Below are 23,675 nucleotides of genomic sequence, written 5' to 3' on the forward strand. Positions count from 1 at the left end.
GTAATCAGGATTCCATGGTGGCAGAATTTGCCCTGGAAGATTGCTTGCTGGGCTGGTGACTTTACGTTGGTCTGCTCTTACAGGCTTCTAGAGCAGAAGATCAGTGTGATGGGTCCGGTTTCCAGGGATGCAAGTAGCTGGAATCATATCAGACAAAGAAATTGATTGTGTACCTCATGGAAGGAGGCATTCTCTTGCAACAGGATGGCCCAGGGACCACTTTGTATGAGCCAGTCTTGTACAGTGGTTCAGGTATGCCAGGATCAGAGCAGAAGTGATGTGAGCCTGGCTCAGAAAGGACCTGAAATAACTATGGGTGAAAAGGACATGAAGGTGAGGGAAGGAGGAGATGAAGGGGCTCCCCTGTCTCTAAAAGATAGGGCGCAGAAGCACCATAAAAGAGGGAGTGTGACTCCTGACTGTCCTGAGGAGATGCTGGGGCATCTCAGCTCCCAGCGTATCGTCAGGGTCTGGACTTGCCATGTGGGAGTGTCGTCTCAGGAATTGAATGCTAAGGCTGGTGGACTTAACGGCTCATTGAGCTTCTTGTAAAGACTATGCTACAGAGCTTAGGACCGTCCACAGGAGTTTGTTATAGGAGACCACGCAGTGGCAGCAGATTAAATCACCCAGGATGTGATGACGCATTCAGATTAGAAGATCATAGAAATGCTCTGTTATTCATCTCTGGATGACAGGGACACCGTGGGCACTGCAAAGTATGCTTGCAGCGTGGCCTCAGGTTTCACCCTGTAACTATCAAGCAGTCCTTCCACTAAAACCTGCAAGAAGATAGAAAAAGGCAAAAACGCACTTAGAAAAATGAAGGAAATAGGCAACCAGTTGTCACATTTGGCAAGGCCTTTATACTAACTATAAAGAACAGTGGGCCTGGATTGGTACGGGTAGTCAGTAGCCTTTTCAGAGTGGCCAAATCCTGCCTGTCTGAAGGAGAGCCAGAAGAAATATTTTCCCATCCCTTGTTTGTCCTTGGCTTTGAATTTCAGAAGATTTATGATACTTGGGAAACTGGCTGGCTGTCCCCCTTGGTTTGGCCTTAGCCATTGTTTTATAGCCATTCTATAGCTAACTCCAGTGCAGCCTTGTGGCGGGATGTGTGTTGTTGGCACTTTGCATCCAGCATTGCCCTGTGGACAGGAGGAGGCCTGTAGATCCCTATTTAAGTGTCCCGTCAGTTCATAATGTATAGAACCGCTCCCTGGGGAGGTACGGGATCCCACCACAGCCTGGTAGAAATGACTACACAGATGCCTACTGGACATCGTGCTTGTCCACCCGCCCTCTCGCAGCAGGTCTGAGATGGGATGCTGACTGTCGTGATCAGGGGAGACCCATTCACCCAAGCCTTGGTGCTGGCTTTAGGTAGACCACTCCTCATTGCAGTTTGAGTATGTAGAGAAAACCCATCTGAGGATCTGAGTACAAATACTACAGCCTACAAGGGAAGGGATATGCAGAGAAAACATATCTTTGGAAAGGATTTATTTCAGGGCCAGAATAAATTTTAGAAAACTGGTATCCTAATGGGATATAAGAAGATAGGGCTTTATGGAAAAAGGTATGGAGGGTCCTTAAAAAAATAAAAACAGAACTACCATACGATCTAGTGATCTCACTCCTGGGCATATACCCAGAAAAGATGAAAACTCTAATTCAAAAAGATACATGCACCCAGATGGTCATAGCAGCACTATTTACAACAGCCAAGATGTGGAAGCAACCTAAGTGTCCATCAACAGATGAATGGATAAAGAAAGTGTGGTACATGTATACAGTGGAATATTCCTCCTGCATAAAAAATGAAATATAGCCATTTGTAGCAACATGGATGGACCTAGACATTATAATACTAAATGAAGTAAGTCAAAGAGACAAATATTGTCTGCTATCACTTGTATGTGGAATCTAAAATATAATACAAATGAATTTATTTGCAAAACAGAAACAGACTCACAGACATAGAAAACAAACTTATGGTTACCAAAGGGGAAAGGTGGGATAGATTATGGGATTAACATATACATAGTATTGTATATAAAATAGATAAGCAACAAGGATTTACTGTATAGCACAGGGAACTATATTCAATATCTTGTAATAATCTATAATGGAAAATAATCTGAAAATACATATATAACTGAATCACTTTGCTGTACACCTATAACTAGCACAATATTGTAAATCAACTATATTTCAATAAAAAAAAGAACATTTGGACCTAAACAGATTTCAGAAGTCATAAAAAAAGAAGATAGGACTTTAAAGAAGCAAAAGCCATAAGAACTGCAGAATGAGATGTAAAAACAATAAGCTTAAAATAAAAGGGAACTGGTGAGATAAAGAAAGCTTATAAAACTAGTTTGTTGTAGCAGAATTAAAATCTACAAGGGAGGCACTACAGAGGTAAAACGATGTTACACATTTGAATTAGTGATGTAGAGAATAAATGTGACCTGCTTCTTTGGGGGCAAAGGAAGGACAGGAAAGTGGTGAGAACGGAACTGATAGAAATGGGTTACAGAAAATGTAAGTCCAATTTTAGAATCTCTGGAGAAGGAGCCCCTCTGCCCAAGTTAGGATAGGGGCATTCATCAAAGATTTATAATGAATGAAGACTTTCTGGAAGTCTTCATTTTAAAAAAATCTCAGTTTACCAGGTGAAAGGCTTACTGTGTTTTGATCAAAATTTGTATACGTAGACCCACAGTTATTTATTCTGGCAAAATTTGTGAATTACAAGAATAAGAGGAAAAGTTATGCCAGTATTCAAGCAGACAAAACAGGTTACTCAAAAGAAACGAAAGTCTGGCAGGCCTGAGTTGTCCATTATACTAAGTCCTAGAAGACAGCGGAGCCAGAACTGCAGTGTTGGGACGAGAAGTGATTGTGCTCCAAGCATTCGCCACTCAGACAATTTGTTGTGCACGTGTGAGGGCACCTGATGCTCTTAGATATGTAAGAGTTTAGAAACCATACACCCTACTTATCCTTCTTCTAAGAAGGATTTCTTTAAAATATAATTGCAATTGATTATGAGCTGAAGCAAAATTAAAAGATTAGAAATAGGGAGGTCCTGATATAAAGAGTTGATGTTGATGACTGAAACTGGTTTAACATACAATTAAGCCTAACTGATGCAAATACAGTTACAAATGGAAAGCAATAATTAAAAAGTTAATGGAAGATCAAAGACCTAAATGTAAGAGCTAAAACTATCATGGTTTTAGAAGAAAATATAGGAATAAATCTTTATGACCTTGAATTAGGCAATGATTTCTTAGATATGACACCAAAAACACACAAGCAACCAATAAAGATAAATTGGACTTCATCAGAATTAAAAATTTTTGTACTTCAAAGGATGTCATCAAGCAAGTGAAAAGATAACTCACACTATAGAAGGAAATTTCTCCAAATCACATATCTTGTAAGAGACTTGTATCAGGGATATATCCTATAATTCAATTATAAAAAGACAACTGAATTAAAAAATTGGCAAAGGAATTAAAAAGATAGTTCTCTGAAGAATATACACAGATGGCCGAGGAGCACGTGAAAAGATGCTCAGCATTATTAGACACCAGGGAAATGCAAACCAAAACCACAATGAGATACCATTTCATACCCACTTGGATGAGTACAGTAAAAAAAGATGGACAATGACAAGTGTTGGTGGCAATGTAGAGAAATTGGACCCTTGTGTGCTGCTGCTGGGAGTATAAAATGGTACAGACACTTTGTAACACAGGCTGGCAGTTCCTCAGAAGTTTAAGCAAAGAGTTACCACATGACCCAGCAATTCTACTCCAAGGTATATACCCAAGAGAAATTAAACCATTTGTTCACATTGAAGCTTATACATGAATGTTGATAGCGGTATTATTCACAATAGCCAAAATATGAGAACAGCCCAAATGTCCATCAGCTGATGAATGGAAAACAAAGTGGTATTCCATGCAATGGAATCTCATTTGGCAACAAAAAGGAATGAAGTACTGTCACATGTTGGATGGGTGAACCTTGAAAATATTTTCATAAGTGAAAGAAACTAGACACATAAGACCGCATATTAAATGATTCTATTTATGTGAAATGTTCAGAATATGCAAACCTATGGAGGCAGAAAGTAATTAGTGATTTCCTAGGGTGGGGGTGGTGGAGGGCAGAAGGAAATGGGAAGTGGTTGCTAATGGCTATAGGGTTTCATTTTGGGTGATAAAAAATGGTCTATTAGTGTCATGATGGTTGTACAACTCTGAAAATATACTAAAAGCTATTGGATTGTGTACTTACAATGGGTGAATTATATGATATGTGAATCATATCTCAATAAAGCTGTTGTAAAAAGTAAGGAAAGATGTAAAGTATAAAGTATTTGAATAATATTCTGTACCTCAAATTTAAGAAACATTTACAAATCAGAAAAGCAGAAAGGGATCTGGGAGAAAAAAGGGATGCTAAATTCTTTGTACAAAGGGAAAGCCAAAGTTCTATGTTCTTGATATGGAAAGAATGTTTCCTAAAATTGTAAAGATAGCTTATTGTACAATTGACTCCTCAATACTAGAGATGATAAACTCAGTGAACTATAGCTAACATAGGAAAATAGAGAAAAGGAACTAAAAACACGACAGAAGATCAAAAATTATCATTTTTATCATAAATATAAAGGCATTTTATAATAAATATAAACCCTCTATTCAATGACAAAGACTCAGAAGTGACACCAAAAAGTTATGGTAAAAGCATGGGTAAAGATTTAAACATCAAATACATTTAAAAGGTGATAAAATCGAGGCCATGTTTATCATAGTATTCTGAAAGTCTAATATTCATTCAGTTGCTCTTTCACTTATTTTAAAACTATTTGGTGCTCACTTGGACAGCACATATACTAAAATTGGAACGATACAGAGAAGATTAGCATGGCCCCTGTGCAAGAATGACATGTGAATTTGTGAAGCATTCCATATTTTTAATCTCATTTTAAGAAAAGAAACAAATGAGCTTTTTTACAAAACAGAAACAGACTTACAGATATTGAAAACAAAGTTATGGTTACCAAAGGGGAAATGTGGAGGCAGGCGGGGAGGGGGCGGGGGGGGGGAGGGGAGGGGGGGTGGGGTGGAGCAGGTTACATCAGGAGCTTGGGATTGACAAACACACACTACTGTATAGAAGATAACCAACAAGGACCTACTGTATAGCACTGGGAACTCTCCTCAATATTCTGTGATAACCTATATGAGAAAAGAACCTGAAAAAGAGTGGATATGTGTATATGTATAACTGAATCACTTTGCTGTACACCTGAAACTAACACCACATTTTAAATCAACTATACTCCAATTAAATTTAAAAAAAGAAAAATAAAATGAGGATGTGGTAAGGCCACCCCCCGCCCCCCCAAAAAAAACTATTTATTGAACACCTGCTGTGTGCTAGGCACTAGATATGGAGCAATGAATAAACTGGGGTGATTCCTGTTCGCATTGAGCTTTCCAGAGAGTGGAAGAGACTGTTATTAAACACAGAACAGTTAAATAATTTCAAACTGTGGTTAAGTGCTCCAAGGAAAAGAAAAGTGTGCTCTGGCGACGTAGGTGAGGGGGTGCAAGGAAAGCCTCTTGGAGGAAATGGCATTCGAGTTGTGAGTGCAAGTTAGTCAGGTGGGTGTGGGGGAAAAGAGCTTTCCAGGTGGAGCAGTTGCAAGTTCAGAGGCCAGAGGGTGGGAAGGAGACTCTGTGCTTGAACTCACAAAGGTGTGTGATGACGTAGTGGCTGCCCACTTGGATTTAGGGGAAGCCACAGGACCGCAGAGGGAGGCCACGGAAAATTGGGAGTGGAGAGTCTTCATGCATTTGTGAGTTGGCCTAACAGGTGTTTCCATGCCCTCTGCTGTGTGACTGGTTTGCTTATCCCAGGGGAGACCATGGCCGCTTTACACGAGGATGTCTGAGGAAGGCTGACGTGGCCGTGAAGGAACCACTCACCTCTTGGTGACCTGGTGGAGGTGCTGGGAGTTTGGGGGTAGGAGCCCCACTAGTAAGGGTCTCCATGGTGCCAGGAGAACCACAGCCACGCCCAGATGAATTGCCCTTCTGGGCAGGTTCTGTGGCCCAGGAGAACTCTTGGCATCCAGGAAGGGGGTTCTTTGGGAAAGAGTCATAGCCTGGTGACTGGGTCTAGGCCAAACGCTGAGCACTTGACTTACTTTATCACCTGTAGGTGTGCTGGTGGGTTGTTTGAGCTCTCTCTCCATGTGTTAGGTCACATCTGGGGCGCCTGTGAAAGTCAAGGGGCCTTTGGAGGAGTGAAGGATGTCTGATTGTTAACTGCTCCAGAAATATGTGGGCATCTAATCTGTTTGGAAGAACCCCTGACATCCAAGACAGGACCAGAAATTTGTTTTCCCTAAGCTTCTCAAAAGAGGGCAAAGGATTTTTTGATCCTTTTGCTCGTTGTTTATGGACTTCTTTCTCTCATTCACTTACACATTCAAAAATAATGACTGCATGCCAACTGTGTACCAAGTGCCCCGCTGATTGTGGGAGGTACAGAGGTGAGAAGGGCAGTCCCCACCCTCAAAACCCAGATGCTTGGGGAGATGTCCAGGCCACCACCTGAGGCTGTGCTAAGCGCTATTGGAGTACTAGGGCAGAGGTGGAAGGAAGAAGCGTTCACCTGTATTTTAAAAGCAATGAAGGAGAGTTCCTGGCCCAAAGAATGGCCTGCCCTCCTTGCAAAGGTGGAGGAATATCTGAGCTGTCTGAAGTTTCTTGTACTTCTTTGCCAAAGATGAAAGACCATCTGTCAAAAGAAACAATACACAGGAACCCTGTGGGGGATTCCAGGTGCAGAAGACAAGTCGATTTCTTTGCAGGCTTTTGTTTGTCCTGTCTTGCTCTGACCGAAACATGAGCACATTAATTAATTTCTTCCCCCAAGCTGTGTATTTGGGGAATGTTCTTTTTTTTTTTTTTTCCTTTTCCATCAGTTTAGAAGATAAAACCGTCAAGCTCCAGTAGGCTGGTGTAATCTTTCAGCAAGAGACTTAACTGAAAAGCGGTGGTGAGAAACACATGATGAGTCCCAGAATTTGCCTTTGTTTTCTTGAATTTGTCAAATGTATCCTGATGCACCTGAGATGATTGTCCTTTCTAGGAGTCGCATGTTATCTGGACTGTCCTGACCATGTGGCTGTCCACGCTCTAACTCATGTGAAGATGACCTGCCCAGTCCATACTTCTTAAGGCAGGAAAAAAGATGGGCCTCTGTTATTGGCTGAAACATGTCCCCCCCGCCTCCTCCATCTCTAAGTTGAAGTCCTAAGCCCCAGCACCTCAGACTATGACTGTATTTGAAAACAGGGCCTTTAAAGTGGTGATTAAGGTAAATGAGGTCATTAGGCAGTCCTTGATAAGAAGAGGAAAATGTGGACTTAGATGGGTACAGAGGGAAGACTTGTGGAGATGAAGCGAGAAGACAGCGAATCAGGAAGAGAGGCCTCAGAAGAAACCATCCCTGCCCACGCCTCAATCTCGGCTTCCAGTCTCCAGAACTAGGAAGAAGTAAATGTCTGTTGTTTAAGCCACTGAGTCTGTGTCGCTTTGCAATGGCAACCTGAGCTGACTAATAACAGTATCTTTTACGAGAACATTTAATATTTCACAGAGGTTGAGGTGATGTTTTAGACTGGATGTGAAATAAACCAGAAAACGCAGCCATCTGCCTTACCCTCAGGGAAGCCTCCGCAGCCAGTGCACAGCATTCTTCTTGGAATAGGCCCAGCCTCTCTTCTTAGATGGAGCTGCCTTGCATTTCCATTTTTCCTGCTTCTTTTTTTCTGGGTGTACAGCTTTGTCCTTTCTTGATGCAGTGAATGTGCTTTTCTTCCTCCTCTGCTTCCAGTTGGAAGCCTGCTTTCCGTAGGAGTCTGTGCTGTTTCCTTGCCGGTTCTTTCATCTGTGGGGTGTTTATAGAACTGTTAAGGTTTTACATGCTTCTCTCCCTCCCTTGAGGGGAGCACCCAATGCAGGGCCAGCCACAGATTCAGGGTTTGACCAGAGCCTGTTGAACAACTGTCATCCTTTTTTCAGTTGGTGTGAGGTGCACGTGTTAGAAGCCTTGTTCTTCCTGGCTGGTGGTCTGTGACTGGACAGGGAGAGTGGGAGGAACCGAGTGAAGGTGGCAGTCTTCCTTGGGCCTGGGTTTTTTTTTTTATCGGATGTATGAGTTTTTTCCACCTCAAGGAAAGCTTCCCTCAATTCTAGTACTTTCCAGCACTTCCTGTTTCTCTCCTCCCCAGACTTCACCAAAGTCTGCACCGTTTCCCCACCTCTCACTTTTCTCCCTTCCCTGGCCTGGTTTCAGCTCCCCTGTCCTCCCTCAGTAGCACTCTTGGTAAGACCCATGGGGGTCCTGACCTGGTCCTCTGCTGTGTTGGAGGAGCTGAGAGCCCATCCCCCTGAGACGTTATTTTCCCTGCTCCTGAGACCCCATGCTCTGCTTTCCCTGCACCTTGCGTGCCGCAACCCCCCCCCCCACACACCCCCACCGCCAAGTTGGTTCCATTTCTTCTGTCCAGTCATGCAGTTTTGAGGTCTGGAAGGATTGGTCTGGGATCATTGATTTCTAAATGCCTGTCTCTGATCTGGCCTTTGCTTTTGAGCACCAGGTCTGCATACCTGACCATCACGTTGACCTCTCCACTTGGGTACGTTAAAAGCACCTGCAACTTAACAAGGCCAAAACTCGCAGTGCTTTTTTTCACACCTGGCCCTGTTCCAGGGGTCCCTATTCAGTGATTAGCACAACCATACAGACCAGGAGTTATCCTTGATAGCCCTTCTTTACTCACCCAAATATCCCCAGTATTCTAGGTCTCACCTTCTGAGTACCTCCTGTACGTGTTTGCTTCTTTTCACGGGCAGTTGCCCCCTTTGTCCAGCTATGGTCCCTGTTGACCTGAGCTCCTGTAGTGGTCATCCACCAAGTGTCTCTGCTTCCATGTCTCTCTGGAATCTGTTCTACCCATAACAGCCAGGGTGACACATTGGCGTTACCAGCCCTAGGTGGCTTCTCAGTGCTCTGGGGGTAAAGAAGAAAATCCTGAGCACAGAGCCTGTGACCCTTCAGGTGTGCCCCTGCTGTATTGCACAGGTCTCTTTGGCAGCCACACTCTCTCTTGCTCTTGGATCTCGTGGTTTCTAGAACATGCCGTGCTTTCTTCTGTCCCCAGGGCCTGCGCACCTGCTGTTCCTGCTGCCTGAACTGCTCCCATCTCCTCTCTTCTCACCTCCACCGATTAACTGTTGCTTATTCTGCTAATCATGGCCCTTGTGTCACTTCCTGATGGAACCCAATCGATATCGGAACCCCCTGCTTTTTATCCTTTCATAGTATCATCTATTCTTTCCTGCAAACATTTGTTATATTTATAATTTTTATATATTGATCTGTTCATTTGATTAATGTTTACTCCTTCTAGGTGGTCACGTACATTGCCTAGCACACAGTCGATTCACAATTCAGTATTTGTTGACCGGATGAGTATCTTTCCAGCTCTCTCACAGACAGTGGTGCCTGGATGCTTGGTGCTCTGACCATGGGGGGAGAGGTCTGGCAGGGCCAGCTCAGCTTTCCTACTTCCAGCCCTGCTGCCTCCCAGGGTGGGGGTGTGGGGGGGACACCTCCTGCCTAGTGAAGGGACTGATTTTGGACTCCGAGGTTGATCAGTCCTTCATTCAGGATCTTGACCATAACAAACCTTTATTTTCCACCTTTCTTTGTGAGGAATTTACATGAAAAAAAAAAAAAAGCCTTTTATAAAAATGACTTGGCCTTGAGGGAAGTTATTTAAAGAATTCATACTTGGAGAGCAAAACTTATTTTTTTTTCCTTTTTGGAAAAAAAAAAAAAGAGAGAAGGCCAGTTTTTTTCAAGGATGTTGGATTTATGCAACTGCCAAAAGTTCACCTGGCTGGGAGCGCTTCTGCACATGTGGACCCATCGTTTCCAGTTGAAAAAGGTCGGTTTTGTTTGTTTGTTTGTTTATTTAAAGAAGCAGATCCTTTAGTTGAAGAAAAAAAAGTGATCAGAAAATAATTTCTTTGGACCTGACAGTTCTCTGGGAAAGCATGTTGCTCGTAAGTCTGTCTGTGCGAACTTAAAAACTAGGCTTGTTCATGTTTCCTCCTCTAGGACCTTCCCCGCGTTGCCTGTGAATCTGTAAGGTGCTGTCCCCAGGTCTTTGGGTGCGGCAGTGATAGGTTGTTGAGAAATCTGTGGTACACACTGATGCTTGCATTTCCTTCACGGGGCACCCCATTGATTGGTTTTTGTTAAAGATGACTCAGAATGAAGGGCGGCGTTCCTGTCTGCGGTAGTGTTCTGCAGTGTGCAAGTGCATATTCAGGATCTTAATAGTTCCATGGTGAAGATACGAATACTTACTTCTAGAACTGGGAGGAGTCCTTGAAGCTTGAATGACATATAGAAAGTAGTTTAAGGACTGACCCTCTCATTTTAGGCTATATCAGTTTGTGTCTAGTCAGGAAAACAGAAACTGTGCTAGGTATTTCTAACCAAGAGATTTAGCACAGGGAATTGATTACATCAGGGTCAAAGTCTGAATGAGCAAAAGGGGAGCTGAGGTAACCCAGGAAATGGCTATCACCCCAGGGATGGGGAAAGGAGAGAGTAGAGGGGGCATTTCCAGTACCACAGAGCTTGGGGCAGTGGTCTGTGGGGCCGGGGCGCAGACCTATGAGGGGCATCGGACCACCAACGATGTACAGCCTAGCGGGTGTCCTTGTGGATGGACCTCTGAGGGGGATGAGGAGTCTGGGCCAGGAGCTCCCCAGGAGCTGGACCAGGCTGGAACCACAGCTGCCCCCTGCTGCTGGAACAAGGCCACCCTAAGCTGAAGCACCGGAGCCCATTCTCCCCATCGCCTGCCTTCCAGTCTCCCTCCAGTGCCCTCTGTTGGCAGCGCCGAACAGGAAGCCAGCTGGCAAGGGAGTCCGGGAAGTAGTTTGCAGGCCCCCAGCCCCAGAGTGGAGTGCGCAAGAGAGGGTTGGGAGAAAAAGGGCAAATACTGGGGCTCGGGAAATGGATCCCTTTCTGTTAAGTGGCACCTTCAGGGGCATCGAGATCAGGCCCAGGTGAATTTTCAGAGTTCCCAGCTCCCACCCTGCAGGTGTTTTTATTATATCTCATGGCTGCTTATTTTGAAACAGTTACATACAAAAGATAGTGGGGCTCTTAACATGCCGTTGAAACCACACATCTGACTATTTTTCACGCTGTGGCAGTGGTGGCTTTGGTGCCTTGCAAGTGGGTTGGTGTGGCTGGGGCGGGGGTGTCTGTACACGGAAATCTCGCTTGTGGGGACAGCTGGTCTCTGCTCCAAGGAGATGGACTCACACTGTCTGTTTTCCATCTTAATAAGAAACATTTGATTTCCATTCTCCCATCCTGTGTGAAATGTCATGAACGTTTCATGGTTTAAATAGCTGATTTCATGTACAGTCATGTTTTGTGTTCCATCATGTTTCTGATGATTAAAATATTCCACCCTCTGGAATGTTGGGAGGTTGCACTGGGATGTTGAGCAGGAGTTATACGCCACTCCTCTTGAAATTGTTATTTTTGTATTATTATAATTTATTGTTGCATGATTGAGGATGTCCTTAGAGAAATTCTTTCACGTCCCTACCCAGTAAGAAATAAGCGAAGACAACAAGTTGATTGATGAGTGTCTAGACTAGAGGCCTGATCAGACCCTGTAGGGTGTATAGCGGCACCCACTATTGGTTCTGGGTCATGCATGCAAAGTTTAAAAATTAGCATTTAGTCCCTACTAGTTAAGAGCAGTAAGAGCAATGTCATAAGGATACACGTAAGGCTAGCAGCGTGATTGGAGCGTGCTTACTGTATACCTGAGCCGGTGTTGTTTTCCCCACGCGCACCCTAAGAGAGCAGCGTAATTATCCCCGTTTTAGAGATGAGGACGCGCGCCCCCGCGCCCCGCCCCCCAGCATGGGCAGACCGTCCCCGGCTCTGTCGGAGGTCACAGCTGGGCTCCTCTGGTGAGCGTTGCCCCTCCTCCCTGGGTGGAGGGAGTGCTGTGTGAGAATTCAGTTTCAGGATATTTAGGTTAAGTTCCTGGAAACTTAACCTTGTTATTAATTAGGAATTTCAAAGAGTTAAAAACATTCACTCAACTACGTATGATTCTCGAATGTTCCTACTGTGCTCCAGGCAGTGCTTGGCGCTTTGCTGGGTCTAGAGGGCGATGTTTGGGTCCTTAATCTCACAGGCTAGCCCAGAAGGCGAGCAGAGACACACGTGAGACTATCACATGGATGGAAGTTTGGAGTTTGCAGGATTTCTGGGGAGCAGGGGACTCAGGGGGCACTCCGAGCACCTCAGCGTGGGCTGTCCAGGTCCTCCACCCGCAGTGGGCCCCGGGGGGGAGGGGGTCCCTTGGGCAAGCTGGGTGGACCCCAGAGCTCCAGCCTCCTGCTTAGTCTGGTCTGAGAGGTTTTCCTGTTCTCATGGGTGCTTCTGTTTTCTAGTTTTGAATTTGTTTTTGACGTGGCACGTACAGAAAAAAGAAAGGCCCGTCCACGTGTCCCGCGTGGCAGTCCAGCCAGGCCAGGTGGGGGCGCTGCAGACGCTTGGTGCCGTGGGTGGGCTGTGCCTCCCTGCCTGCCAGTGTCCCCATCTGTGCTCTCGCCTCTTCTTTGTGACCCAGGCCACCCGTCATCCCCCTTTCTTGGTTCAGCGGCCCCGCCCTTGCCCTCCTGTTATGTTGGCTGCTGGGCCCTTGGCCCCACTTCTGGGCTCTCACTGCCGCCCCGGAGCTGAGGGGTCACTTGAGGCTGCCGACTTGGAACACGCAGTGGAATTTCTTTGGAATTCCCTTTGATGAGTGTTTTAATTTTCAGTCCTTCCGTGTTATAGCAGCCTCCTGTAAGATAGAACTAAACAAAATTCATGATCAAGTTTGTCATAAAATGTGGAAAATACTGCCTAGGGCATCCCCAGTGGCCCGTAGATGAAGTCTGACTTGGTATTTTTATTTTAGAAATTGGTGTTAGGAAAATATTGTCTTTCCCTGAGGAATGGTATCCCTCCTATTGGAGGAGAGTGTAAAACCGATCATCTAGCATGTCTACCTTAAACATTTCTTTCCCCTGATTTCAGGAAACTCAGAACCAAATTCAAGGGCAGAATGGATGGCAGTTAGACTGCAGGGCTGGACTGCCAGGCAGCCGGGTTTGTGGCCTCCAGCAAGATGTTGAACACATTTCTTGGTGCCTCAGTTTGCTCGTCTATAGGTGTGGCTGACGCAGTCCTCAGGGAGGGGACGTCAGTACAGTGTGGAGGCTGTGGGGGGACCAGGCCGCAGCTTCGGGTCCTCAGTGCTCTGGCATGGCAGGTGTGACTCACCTGTCCCCAGCGCTCACATGGGCCAGTGTGCTTCATCCAGAAAGCTTTCAGAAGGAATGACTTCTTCCTAGAAATGACTTCCCAGGGCATGTCCTGGAAACAGACAGCCCCTGGGAATAAGGTGTGAAAGTGGGGGTTCTAACCAAAGTGATTCCCTGGGGGAAACCTTGTATGAAAACTAAAATCCGCTATATGCACATTGTGGGTTGGGAGGACTGTTTACCGCTTCAGAAGGTTTCTCTGTAGGTCGGCTGTGTCTCCAGACCTGTCTCCTGTTCCTCCTCCTGATTGCAGCATTGGCTGTGCGCTTTCTCCTGCCAGAAGCTCTTCTGAGCTTCCTGGGGCTGTCTCGTTTCTTCCTCACCAGCATTGGGAGGGAGACCCAGGTGACCTGCCTGGGTCACACGGCCGGCCAGGACACCCTAGCTGAAGCTCCTGGGCCCATGCTCATCAGCTGTCTCTATGAAGAACACCAGTGGTCAGTCATCAGTCAAGCTAAGCTTTACTGAGCACTTACTATGAGCCAGGTGCTCTGCTCAGGGCTTACACCTGGGATCTCCTTTAAGCCTGCCCACAGCCCATTGAGGGAGGAGCTGTTGTCCCTCTACCTCATTGATGAATTATCTTAGGCAAAAAGAGGGCACATGATTTGCCTCAGATCAGACAGAGGAGTCGGGAGCCTGGATTTGAATCCAGGCGTTCTGACTCTAAAACTCTGTCCTTGGCCACCACCATCATCATTGTCATTGTAATTTACTAAAGAATCATAACATTCCAGAGAATGAACTGAGTGCTACGTATGCATCTCACTTAATCGCTGTGCAGCCTGTGTGGTGGGTGTGATTATTCTGATTTTGAACACTGTCACGTAAAGCTTGGAGAGGTTCTGAGGCCTCCTCAGCGTCCTGCAGGTGGCCTGTGGTTGAGCCAGGCACATCCTCTGGTCTGCCCCAGACCACAGCCCTGTTTTAAATTCTTGTCATTGGCTGCTGCCCATCCGGAGGCCTCCATGGCCCCTGGGGTAAAGAGCTCCCAGCTCCCTGTGCACACTGGGCACCGGGGCCGGTCCTGCCGTGGCCAGCCACAGTCCTGCAGTGTAGACCCCTCTGCCAGCACGGGAAGAGACTCCTCACCCAGGGCTTTCAAAGATCTCAGGGTGATTGGGTGCAAATCACGGAGTCTGTGCCTCCGGGTGAGAACGAGAGACAGGTGGCCTTCCTCTGAGTGCAGGTGAATTCTTTGCAACACATCACACTGGTGCTGAGGGCTTCTGGTGGGATGGCCCTTGTCCTGCCCACGAGAGAGCTGGAGAAAACCCATGGTCAGTGCAGCTAAGAGAATACCTGGTTCTGGACTCTTCCCTGGGGCTGAGGGTTCTGGTTGTCCACTGTGCCAGTGTGCCCAGGTGGGGATGTTCTTGTGTCTGGACCTTGAGTGCTGTGAGGGGGGAAATGTTTGTTTTTCTGGCTTGAATGACAAGTTCAGGTTAAGTCTGCATCTTCCTGTTGTCTCTGTAAGCATGTTGGACACCTGCTACCTAGTTCCTAGTGTTGGGGACTCCTCTTTGTCATCTCAGTCTGAAGAGCCTAGTGCCCTTGGGCAGCAGCCTCCGTTTCCTCCACCATGTCTGTCTTGCCTCTAATTTGCTTCTGCAGCTGGCGGTGCTCCTTTGGCACAAAGAGTAACCTGAGGGCTTCTCTGCAGATGACATTATAGAACCAGACTGCAAGGACCCTCCTTGTGCAGTGGGACGTGGAGTAATTTCAGGGCTGGCTCCCGCTGTTTGAAATCTCACACCAAATATTTTGTGGTTTATGCATTGGTTTTCCCTAGTGAATACACAGATACTTGTTAAACTAGTTTCTATTCTATATAGAGCCTGGCAATTCATAACTGAGCTTATTTTTTAGTTTACCAAGAACAAAGCTAACAACTACAGTAAATTATGTATTTGCTCAGAATTTTCAGCTGTCCCCAAACTCTTAGAATAAGTAATCATTTGAATATGCTAAAAGTACAACATTTAGAATGCCCTTGGTTTCTTCCTTGTCTTTTTCTCTCCTGCATCTTATTCCAAACAAGGTTCAGGGTAACTTGCACACAGTTTTCTTTTTTAATGGATAATTGAGGCAAGGGGAAAATAAATGTAAGAAAAATAATATGAAGCCAGCCATTGAAAATCTACCAAGTCAGCACCAAGCCCTAGCTGGCAAAAGAAACTGCTGGGCTGGACTTGGGAATGATCCCCGGTGTCTGTGACAACAGGAGAGGGCCTGGGGCCCCGCAGGCTCTGGTCTGTCCTCATCAGTGGGGTGAGGGCTGCCTCCCTTGTTCCCACAGTGGAGGAGGCAGCTAATTACAAGTGAGCTTGGAGGGCCCCCAGGTGGCTGCACGCCTGCCCGGACTTGAACTTTGACCTCTCTTGTGAGGTCTAAATCCAGCACCCATGTTTTTCTGACATTGGTGTTTTTCTTCTTGCTTTTCCATATGCTTATCTGTGAATATTGGTACTGATGAAACTTTATTGGGGTATATTTATGCAGTTCGTGGAATTAAAGGTCAAAATAGATTGTGGTTTTGTTCTCCCTGTAGGAAAGGAAGAATCATCAAAAGTGTTGGCTCTAGAGCTTTGCTGGTGGAGCAGGGAGAGAGGAAGAGGGCGAGCTTCCCTCCCCTCAACCCCTCTTCCCACCTGCAGGGGGCGGGAATGCAGGTCCTCCGTCTCTTACCTGTTATTCCCCAGTCCAGGCTTTTGGACACTGACTGTTCAGCATCTTTATTTACTTGTTTCACTGCAGAAGGAGTGGTGCCTTGGATGATGGCTTGCTGCCCTATACCTCACTGGAAGGGATGTTCAGTATGTGCCCTGGGCACCGCATTGCCTTTTTTTTTTTTTGTAATTATTTATTTATTTATGGCTGTGTTTGGGTCTCTGTTGCTGCGTGCAGACTTTCTCTAGTTGCGGTGACCAGGGGCTACTCATTGTTGCAGTGTGTGGGCTTCTCATTGCAGTGGCTTCTCTTGTTGTGGAGCACGGGCTCTAGGCACTCAGTCATGTGGCACGTGGGCTCAACAGTTGTGGCTCTCGGACTCTAGAGCGCAGGCTCAGTAGTTGTGACACATGGTCTTCGTTGCTGCATGGCACGTGGGATCTTCCCGGAGAGGGATCGAACCCATGTCCCCTGCATTGGCAGGCGGATTCTTAACCACGGTGCCACCAGGGAAGTCCCGCATTGCCTTTCGAAATCTGAAGAATTCTGATTTCCTGAAACCCACCTGGCTGCGGGGGCTCTGAATTGAGGCTTGAGGTCTCTCCCCTCGTGCTTGGGACAGGAGAGAGCCCTGGAGTGAGTAGGGGTCACCAGCCAGCCTAGCGTGGTTGTGGTGGGATAGCCCCAGTTAGCCGTTCTTGGCGAGGGGGGCTCAGGCAGGAGCACGCATGCCCTGGGAGCTAGCTGTGTAGTCGCTGCGGATGCCCAAGGGCCTGGCATGAATGGAGGCTGTCTGAGCGGAAGGGACAGTGACTGAAGGCTTCTCCTCCTGGTCGGGTCCTGCAGCCACCAGGTCAACACACAGCATCCTTTCCTGCTGAGCTTTCTGTGGCCCTTCCCATCCCTGCATTTTAAGTTCAGACAACAGCGAGGAGTGTGTTCGAACCTAAAGCCAGTGCAGGCTGGAGAGTCGGAGCTGTGGGGTGAAGCCTGGGTTCTAGGGCCAAGTTTACTCCTGCCCAGTGCCTGACTTCAGCTTTTTTCTGTGGGAAATAGGGATTCCACTCAGGCATTCATCCATGCGTCCATTCGTTCACTCACTCAAGCATGCGTTCGTTCAGCGAGTGTTTACTTCGCAGCGTGTGCTGGGCCTGGGACTGGGGGCAGTGAAAGGGACAGATGAGGTGGGCGTAGCGTAAACTCTTTAAAAACCACAGAGCATCTGACCGTTGTGTTTTACCTGTGACTGAGTATTCTCGGCATGTGTTAACATGCAACATTTCGCCCTTTATAACCCCCTGTTTATTAGCTCTCCAAGGTCCATTAGGGAGGGAGGGGCAGGTCTTGTTTGTTCCTACGTGAAAGCCCGATGCCCACTGCAGCATTTGGATGTGTGAAATGTCCAGGGGTGATCTGCTCCTCTGGCCGGGAGTGCTGGGCTACCTTTCTTAGTACTCACCTCTTATATGTTTAAGCTCGCCATCTCCCAGAGAAATGTTACTAGTGCATCCTTTAGGCCCTGCTGAAAATGCAGCTCTTTTCATCCGGAATCAGAAAATATAGACGTGGTGTGAAAACGAGCAGCCAGTCTGGGAATAGCTGCAGAGGAGTTTACGAGTTGGGATACTGAGAGATGGGTGATAAATCCCAACTTTGGGAGGAGCTGAGGCACCGTTTGGCTCGTGTCACCTGAGAGAATGTGGGTGTGCTGGTTACAGCACAGCTCCTGCTTGGGTGGCCCTTTACTTCTGCTGCTTTAAAATGAGGGTAAGGGACTTCCTTGCTGGCACAGTGGTTAAGAATCCGCCTGCCAATGCAGGGGACACGAGCTCGATGCCTGGTCCGGGAAGATCCCACATGCCGTGGAGTAACGAAGCCAGTGCACCACAACTACTGAGCCTGTGCTCTAGAGTCTACGAGCCACAGCTACTGAGCCTGTGTGCTGCAACTACTGAAGCCCACGCGTATAGAGCCCATGCTCCGCAACAAGAGAAGCCACTGTACTGAGAAGCCCACGTACCACAACAAAGAGTAGCCCCCGCTCGCCACAACCAGAGAAAGCCCATGTGCAGCAACGAAGACCCAACACAGCCAAAAAAAAAAAAAAAGAAAGGGTGAAATGGCTGATTAGAAATTCCAAGGTGGGCCTGGTCCAGGCAGTGAGTGCTGGCAGGCAGGCTGAGCCCAGGATTTGGAGGTCACCCATGATCCACCTTCCTTGTGTTCAGAGAGGACCCACTGGTGAATGTGGGTGTAGGTCCAAAGAGGGATCACCAACAAGGGGACCCTTTCATCTTGGCCACGTGCAAAGGCGGTACCATCTGAGACCTTACCTTTTATCTTAGGATAGACCCTGCCTTCCTGTATTGCATTCCTGAGGCCTGGAAGTCTCCATGGGAGGTGGGCCTGCTTTGGGGAGGAGGGAACCACCCTGCAGGTTGACAAGACATTCACACCTTTTGTCGTGTGTTTCTGTGATAAATCAAGTGACATACTTTGCTCCCCCAGACCTTCTCTTTTCTTGCTTAGAGGTTAAAAGTGACTTCTGTGTTTTTCTCAAACTCAGTGGTAATACTTTAAATAAAGTAATACTTGTTCATTGTATAAATTTGGAAAATACAGAGGGAAAGAAAGAAAAGAAAAATGAAAATCATACATCACCCACCATTCACTTTTTAAAGTTCTTCCTAAGGTTACTTGTTTATTATCTCTGGCGCCTGAAGACACTTGTGTGTAAAATCTTTGCAAAGTTGGGATTTAGCTGTATCTATAGATTTATATCTGCTTCTCTCTACATCGCTAAATAATCTTCACAATTGTGCTTTTCCTGGCTGCCTGCTGTTTTACCATTGTTGGCTTTCTCTGTGGTTGGGTTTATAGATTGTTTTCCAGTTTGTCTCACTGCACAGACTGTTCTTGTTTGTACCCTGTGGCCCATATTCCAGGTGGTTTTATGGTGTGTGTCTTTTGTTCTGGAATGACTGGGTCACTTTATGAAGCCCGTTTGTGCACACGTGGGTTGGGCTGTTGGGTTTACTGCGTGGAAGTTGTAGCAGAACGGCTTCCGTGTGGGCTGGCATAAAATGGAAATGATAGCTATCAAATTAAGGACCTGCCTTTCTGTTCACATTCGGATTCTGAAGGTGTGTGTTATTCATCTCAGCCCTTGATGTTGGTCAGAGGCGATTGCACCTACAGTTCTGTATGTCAGCCCTCACATGGCAGCCTTGAGCGTCCAGATGCCCTGACGTGGGCTCAGATCAATGACCATAGCTGTTTGGCACAGTAAGATCTTCTAGGGAATTAGTTGATCTGAAGAGTCAGCAGAGGATTACTCACTGTTTACTAATAACCCTTCTCTGTGGGGAGGAAAGCGAACTCGAATCTTGGCCTGGATGTGTGTGTCCTGCGATTTTTTTTTTCTGATTCTGTGGGGGTTTTGTTGTTGTTGTTTGAGATGCTACTTTTGTGCCTGCTAACATTTGTGGCTTCTTCTTCTTTTTTAAAAAAATTAATCAATTAATTTATTGGCTGCGTTGGGTCTTTGTTGCTGTGTGCAGGCTTTTCCTAGTTGTGGTGAGCGGGGTCTGTTCTTTGTTGCCGTGTGCAGGCTACACGTTGCGGTGGATTCTCTTGTTGCAGAGCACGGGCTCTAGGTGCACGGGCTCAGTAGTTGTAGCATGTGGGCTCAGCAGTTGTGTCTCGAGGGCTCTAGAGTGCAGGCTCAGTTGTTGTGGCGCATGGGCTTAGCTGCTCTGCAGCACGTGGGATCTTCCTGGACCAGGGATTGAGCCCGTGTCCCCTGTGTTGGTGGGCGGATTCATAAGCACTGCGCCACCAGGGAAGCCCCCGTTTGTGGCTTCTTATTTGTGACTCTTGGCGTGGTCTCTGGACGACGCTCTTCCAGGCCCCTGCTGGCTGGCCCCGGTTACCAGCAGTGCGTCGCAACACTTTCAGAAAGCCTCGTGGGTCTATATTATTAACATTCCCCACCGGGCCCAGCCTTCCTTTTCCTCCACAGACTGTGCTGTTCTCCCCGTTCCCTGCAGGGACAGGGTTTCTCTCCTGTGACCTTCGGCCCCATCTGCCCCCTTGCTGCTATGGTGGGCAGGCGAGACCCTTGTGACATCTGGGCTCACAGGCTCGGCTGTGGCCACAGAGGGTGAAGGATGCCGGGCCTGGCCACCGGCCAGGGGAGACCGACCACTCTCTTGGGGAGGCTCGACGGAAGGCCTGTTCACCACGTGGACGGGAAGCCAATATGCCAAGGGCTGCACGGATGTCTCTTGTTTTCTAGAAAAGAAGAAGCCGAGGAGGGGCTGGCCGTCGCAAGACTGGCGGGAGCGGAGGAACGCCATCCGGCTGACCACCGAGCACACGGTGGAGACGCTGGTGGTGGCCGACGCCGACATGGTGCAGTACCACGGGGCCGAGGCTGCCCAGAGGTTCATCCTCACTGTCATGAACATGGTGAGTCCAGGCCGGCGCCTGACCGGGGCTCTGCTTCCTCTTCTGAGCATCTTCTTCTGGTGGGGGGATGGGGACACACACGGCCTTGTGACCCTGGGCGGAGCCGCGTGCCGGGGGCTGGGGGGCACCCCCAGGGAGAGGCCGGACCTGCCAACCCGGGCTGGTGTGGGATCGGGGCCCACGTCTGCTCTGTGGTGGGAGCCCGCCCGCGCTCCTCACCGGAGGCCTCCCAAGACCCTTTCTGTGGGTCAATGCCCCTCCAAGGGGATTCGGTGCTGAGTAAGTCAGTCCCTGCTCTAAGGAGCCAACAGCCTAGTGGGAGGAATCAAGATCAGACTCTACTGTAAAACGGAGCTTGTCGTGTGCCAGGAGGAGAGGTTATGTAGTTGAGGGAACGAGGAAGGAGCCCGTGTCTGCATGCGATTTGACGGGTGGAGGGAGTGAGGGAAACCTTCACTTGGCGAGTCAGTGGGGGAGGGGCCACACAGAATTTTAGACGCAGACGGATGTTTGCGTGCATCCCAGCTCCACCTGTCCGTCCACTCTCCTGACGAGCGTTGTGAAGACCTCCTGGCATTGTGTTAGGTGCTGGGGTTACAGATGCAAAAAGACCCGGCCCTTCCCTCAGAAGGCAGCGGTGTGGCAGACTGTGTTTTAGCAGACATCTGCAGGGAGCGCCCGGGGCTGGGGAGTGATCACCCTGCCCATGAAGGTGTCACGAAAGAGCTGACCTTTCAACTGAGCGCACGTGTTTGCCAGACGCGGGGAGTGGGGGCAGGTCATGCTGCGGGTGCCGTAGGGGCTGCGTCCGGGGGAGGGGAGGGCGGGTGGTGTGATGTGGCCGCAGCAGGGAGTGGGGCAGCCTTCATGTGGGGACACGCACAGGGTCAGGGTGTGGAGGGAGGGAGAGGCGTCCCGCGGAGCAGGGCCGCTGACGGGGGCAGATGTGTGGGGAGTGAGGTTTGGAAGAGCCACCCTCGGGTGGGTTGGAGCGGGAAAGGCGAGAAGGAGCACTGGGAGTGGAGTGCGTGAGGTGAGGGGGTCTGAACGAAGGGGGCAGGCGTGGGGATGGAGGAGGCCGTCGTGCAGAGAGGAGGATGTGTGGGGGGAAAGACCCACAGGACTTGGTGCCTGGCTTGGAGAGGCAGGAGGAGGTGGCACGAGAAATCCAGGGGACACCGGGGCTGTAATCTGGGTGCCGGGGTAGGTGGTGGGGCAGCTGGATGGGAAAAGAAGGAGCAGAGCATTTGGGACAGAGCGAGGAGCTCTAGTCTGGATATGCTGGCTTCGAGTTCCTCGGGGGAGCTCAGGATGAGGGCCTGGCTGGAAGTAGGGACTGGGGCCGATCGGCGCAGAGCTGGGAGCTGCAGCTGTTGGTGTGGCCAGCCTTGTCCTGGTGGAGCACGTCAGGGAGAAGGGAAGCCGCCCACAGACGGCCCAGTGGAGCGCCAGTCCTGGGGGGCCAGACAGAGGATGGGGAGCTGGCAGAAGGGCAGACAGACTGGGTGGGGGTTGTCCCTAAGGAAAGAGGTGAGCGGTGCAGGAAGGGAGGGGTTGACAATGCCGGATGCTGCGGCAGTCCCCGAGGGAATAGCTTTAGGGCTTGTTGTGGGTGGAAGCTGTGTAGGGGCAAACGGAAATGAGACCAGGAAGTGAAGACGTGGAAACAGCATCGCAGACGATCTTGGCTGAGGGAGAGAAGAGAAAAGAGCCTCGCTAGGTGGGATCAGGGTCAGGAAGGACTTTGGAGAGGAAAAGGGGTCAGGGGTTAGACGTGTGGGTTTTAGGCCAGACAGGCCTGGACCAGGACCCCTGCTCTGAGCACAGAGCCGGCAGGCAGTGTTGGAACCTCTGTGGGCCAGCTCCCCCTGCATGAGGAGCAGCAAGGCAGGGGCTTAGCCGCCCCGAGGGCCTTGTGCCTGACGACAAAGGAACGCAAGGCTCCTGGAAAGGGTGGCGGGGCTGCGGCCATGAGGCCAAGCCTGCCTATACCTGGCCACAGGGCAGTAGATGCTCAGGAACCCCACCCTGGGCTAATGGGGGTGGTGAGCCCATGGTGATCCTGCCTCCTGTGGAGATGAGACTCTGGCTCCCTGACCTCTGTCAGGTGACTTGCCGGTGCTTGCTTTCGGGACATGTATCAGTTTGCAGGAAATTCCATGTGTCTGGTCCACCCCGCCTCAGAAGCTCTAAAGCTGAGGCTGCTTTGGTGGTGCGTGGAGATTAGAGTCTCTAAGGTGAGTTGGTGTTTGGACCCGCACCTCTCCCCATGGGACGGGCTTTTCTGCAAAGCAAACCGGGATGTGGACCCCCTGGGGGACCGATCCGGGACTGCTCTCTTTTCAGGACGTGTGGCACAGCACGAGGCACCTGCTCACCTCCCGTTCTACGTCATCAATCTGGGAGTTCCGTTAACTTCTTTTCTTCCCTCCCTGCTTTCCCTCCTTCCTCCCTCCCTCCCTCCCCCCTTCCCCCTTCCTCTCTCCCTCCTTCCTCCCTCCCTCCCCCTTCCTCCCCCCTCCCTCCCCCTTCCTCCCTCCCCCCTTCCTTCCTCCCTCCCTCCCCCCTTCCTTCCTTCCTTCCTCCCTCCCTCCCCTCCCTCTCTTCTTTTCTTCCTTCCTCCCTCTCTTTCTTTCTTCAGATTTTTAAATCTTGTGGTAAAAAAAATACATACCTTAAAATTTTCTCTCTCATTCACCTTTTTTTATAAATAAATAAATAAACAAATAAATTTATTTACTGGCTGCATTGGGTCTTTGTTGCTGCACACAGGCTTTCTTTAGTTGTGACGAATGGGGGCTACTCTTCATTGTGGTGCACAGGCTTCTCACTGCGGTGGCCTCTCTTGTTGCGGAGCATGGGCTCTTGGCACATGGGCTTCAGTACTTGCGGCATGTGGCCTCGGTAGTTGTGGCTCGTGAGCTCTAGAGCGCAGGTTCAGTAGTTGTGACACATGAGCTTAGTTGCTCCGCGGCATGTGGGATCTTCCCGGCCCGGGATGGAACCCGTGTCCCC

At 48.7% G+C, this 23,675-nt stretch overlaps 1 protein-coding gene and 1 non-coding gene across 7 annotated transcripts in view; both read left to right on the forward strand.

Annotated features, from left to right (window-relative positions):
- ADAMTS17 (ADAM metallopeptidase with thrombospondin type 1 motif 17) overlaps positions 1-23,675 on the forward strand; it is a 352,116-nt gene that overhangs the window by 40,679 nt on the left and 287,762 nt on the right. For all 6 annotated transcript variants that reach the window (XM_057724212.1, XM_057724214.1, XM_057724213.1 and 3 more), the window contains exon 4: positions 20,488-20,660. In XM_057724212.1, coding sequence (XP_057580195.1) covers positions 20,488-20,660 — 173 coding nt within the window. The remainder of the gene's footprint in view (positions 1-20,487; positions 20,661-23,675) is intronic.
- LOC130847022 (U6 spliceosomal RNA) lies at positions 4,892-4,998 on the forward strand. The gene has a single exon (XR_009051817.1). It is a non-coding gene; the product is annotated as a U6 spliceosomal RNA (small nuclear RNA).

The sequence above is a fragment of the Hippopotamus amphibius genome, chromosome 2 (genome assembly GCF_030028045.1).
Source record: "Hippopotamus amphibius kiboko isolate mHipAmp2 chromosome 2, mHipAmp2.hap2, whole genome shotgun sequence".
Classification (NCBI taxonomy): Eukaryota; Metazoa; Chordata; class Mammalia; order Artiodactyla; family Hippopotamidae; genus Hippopotamus; species Hippopotamus amphibius.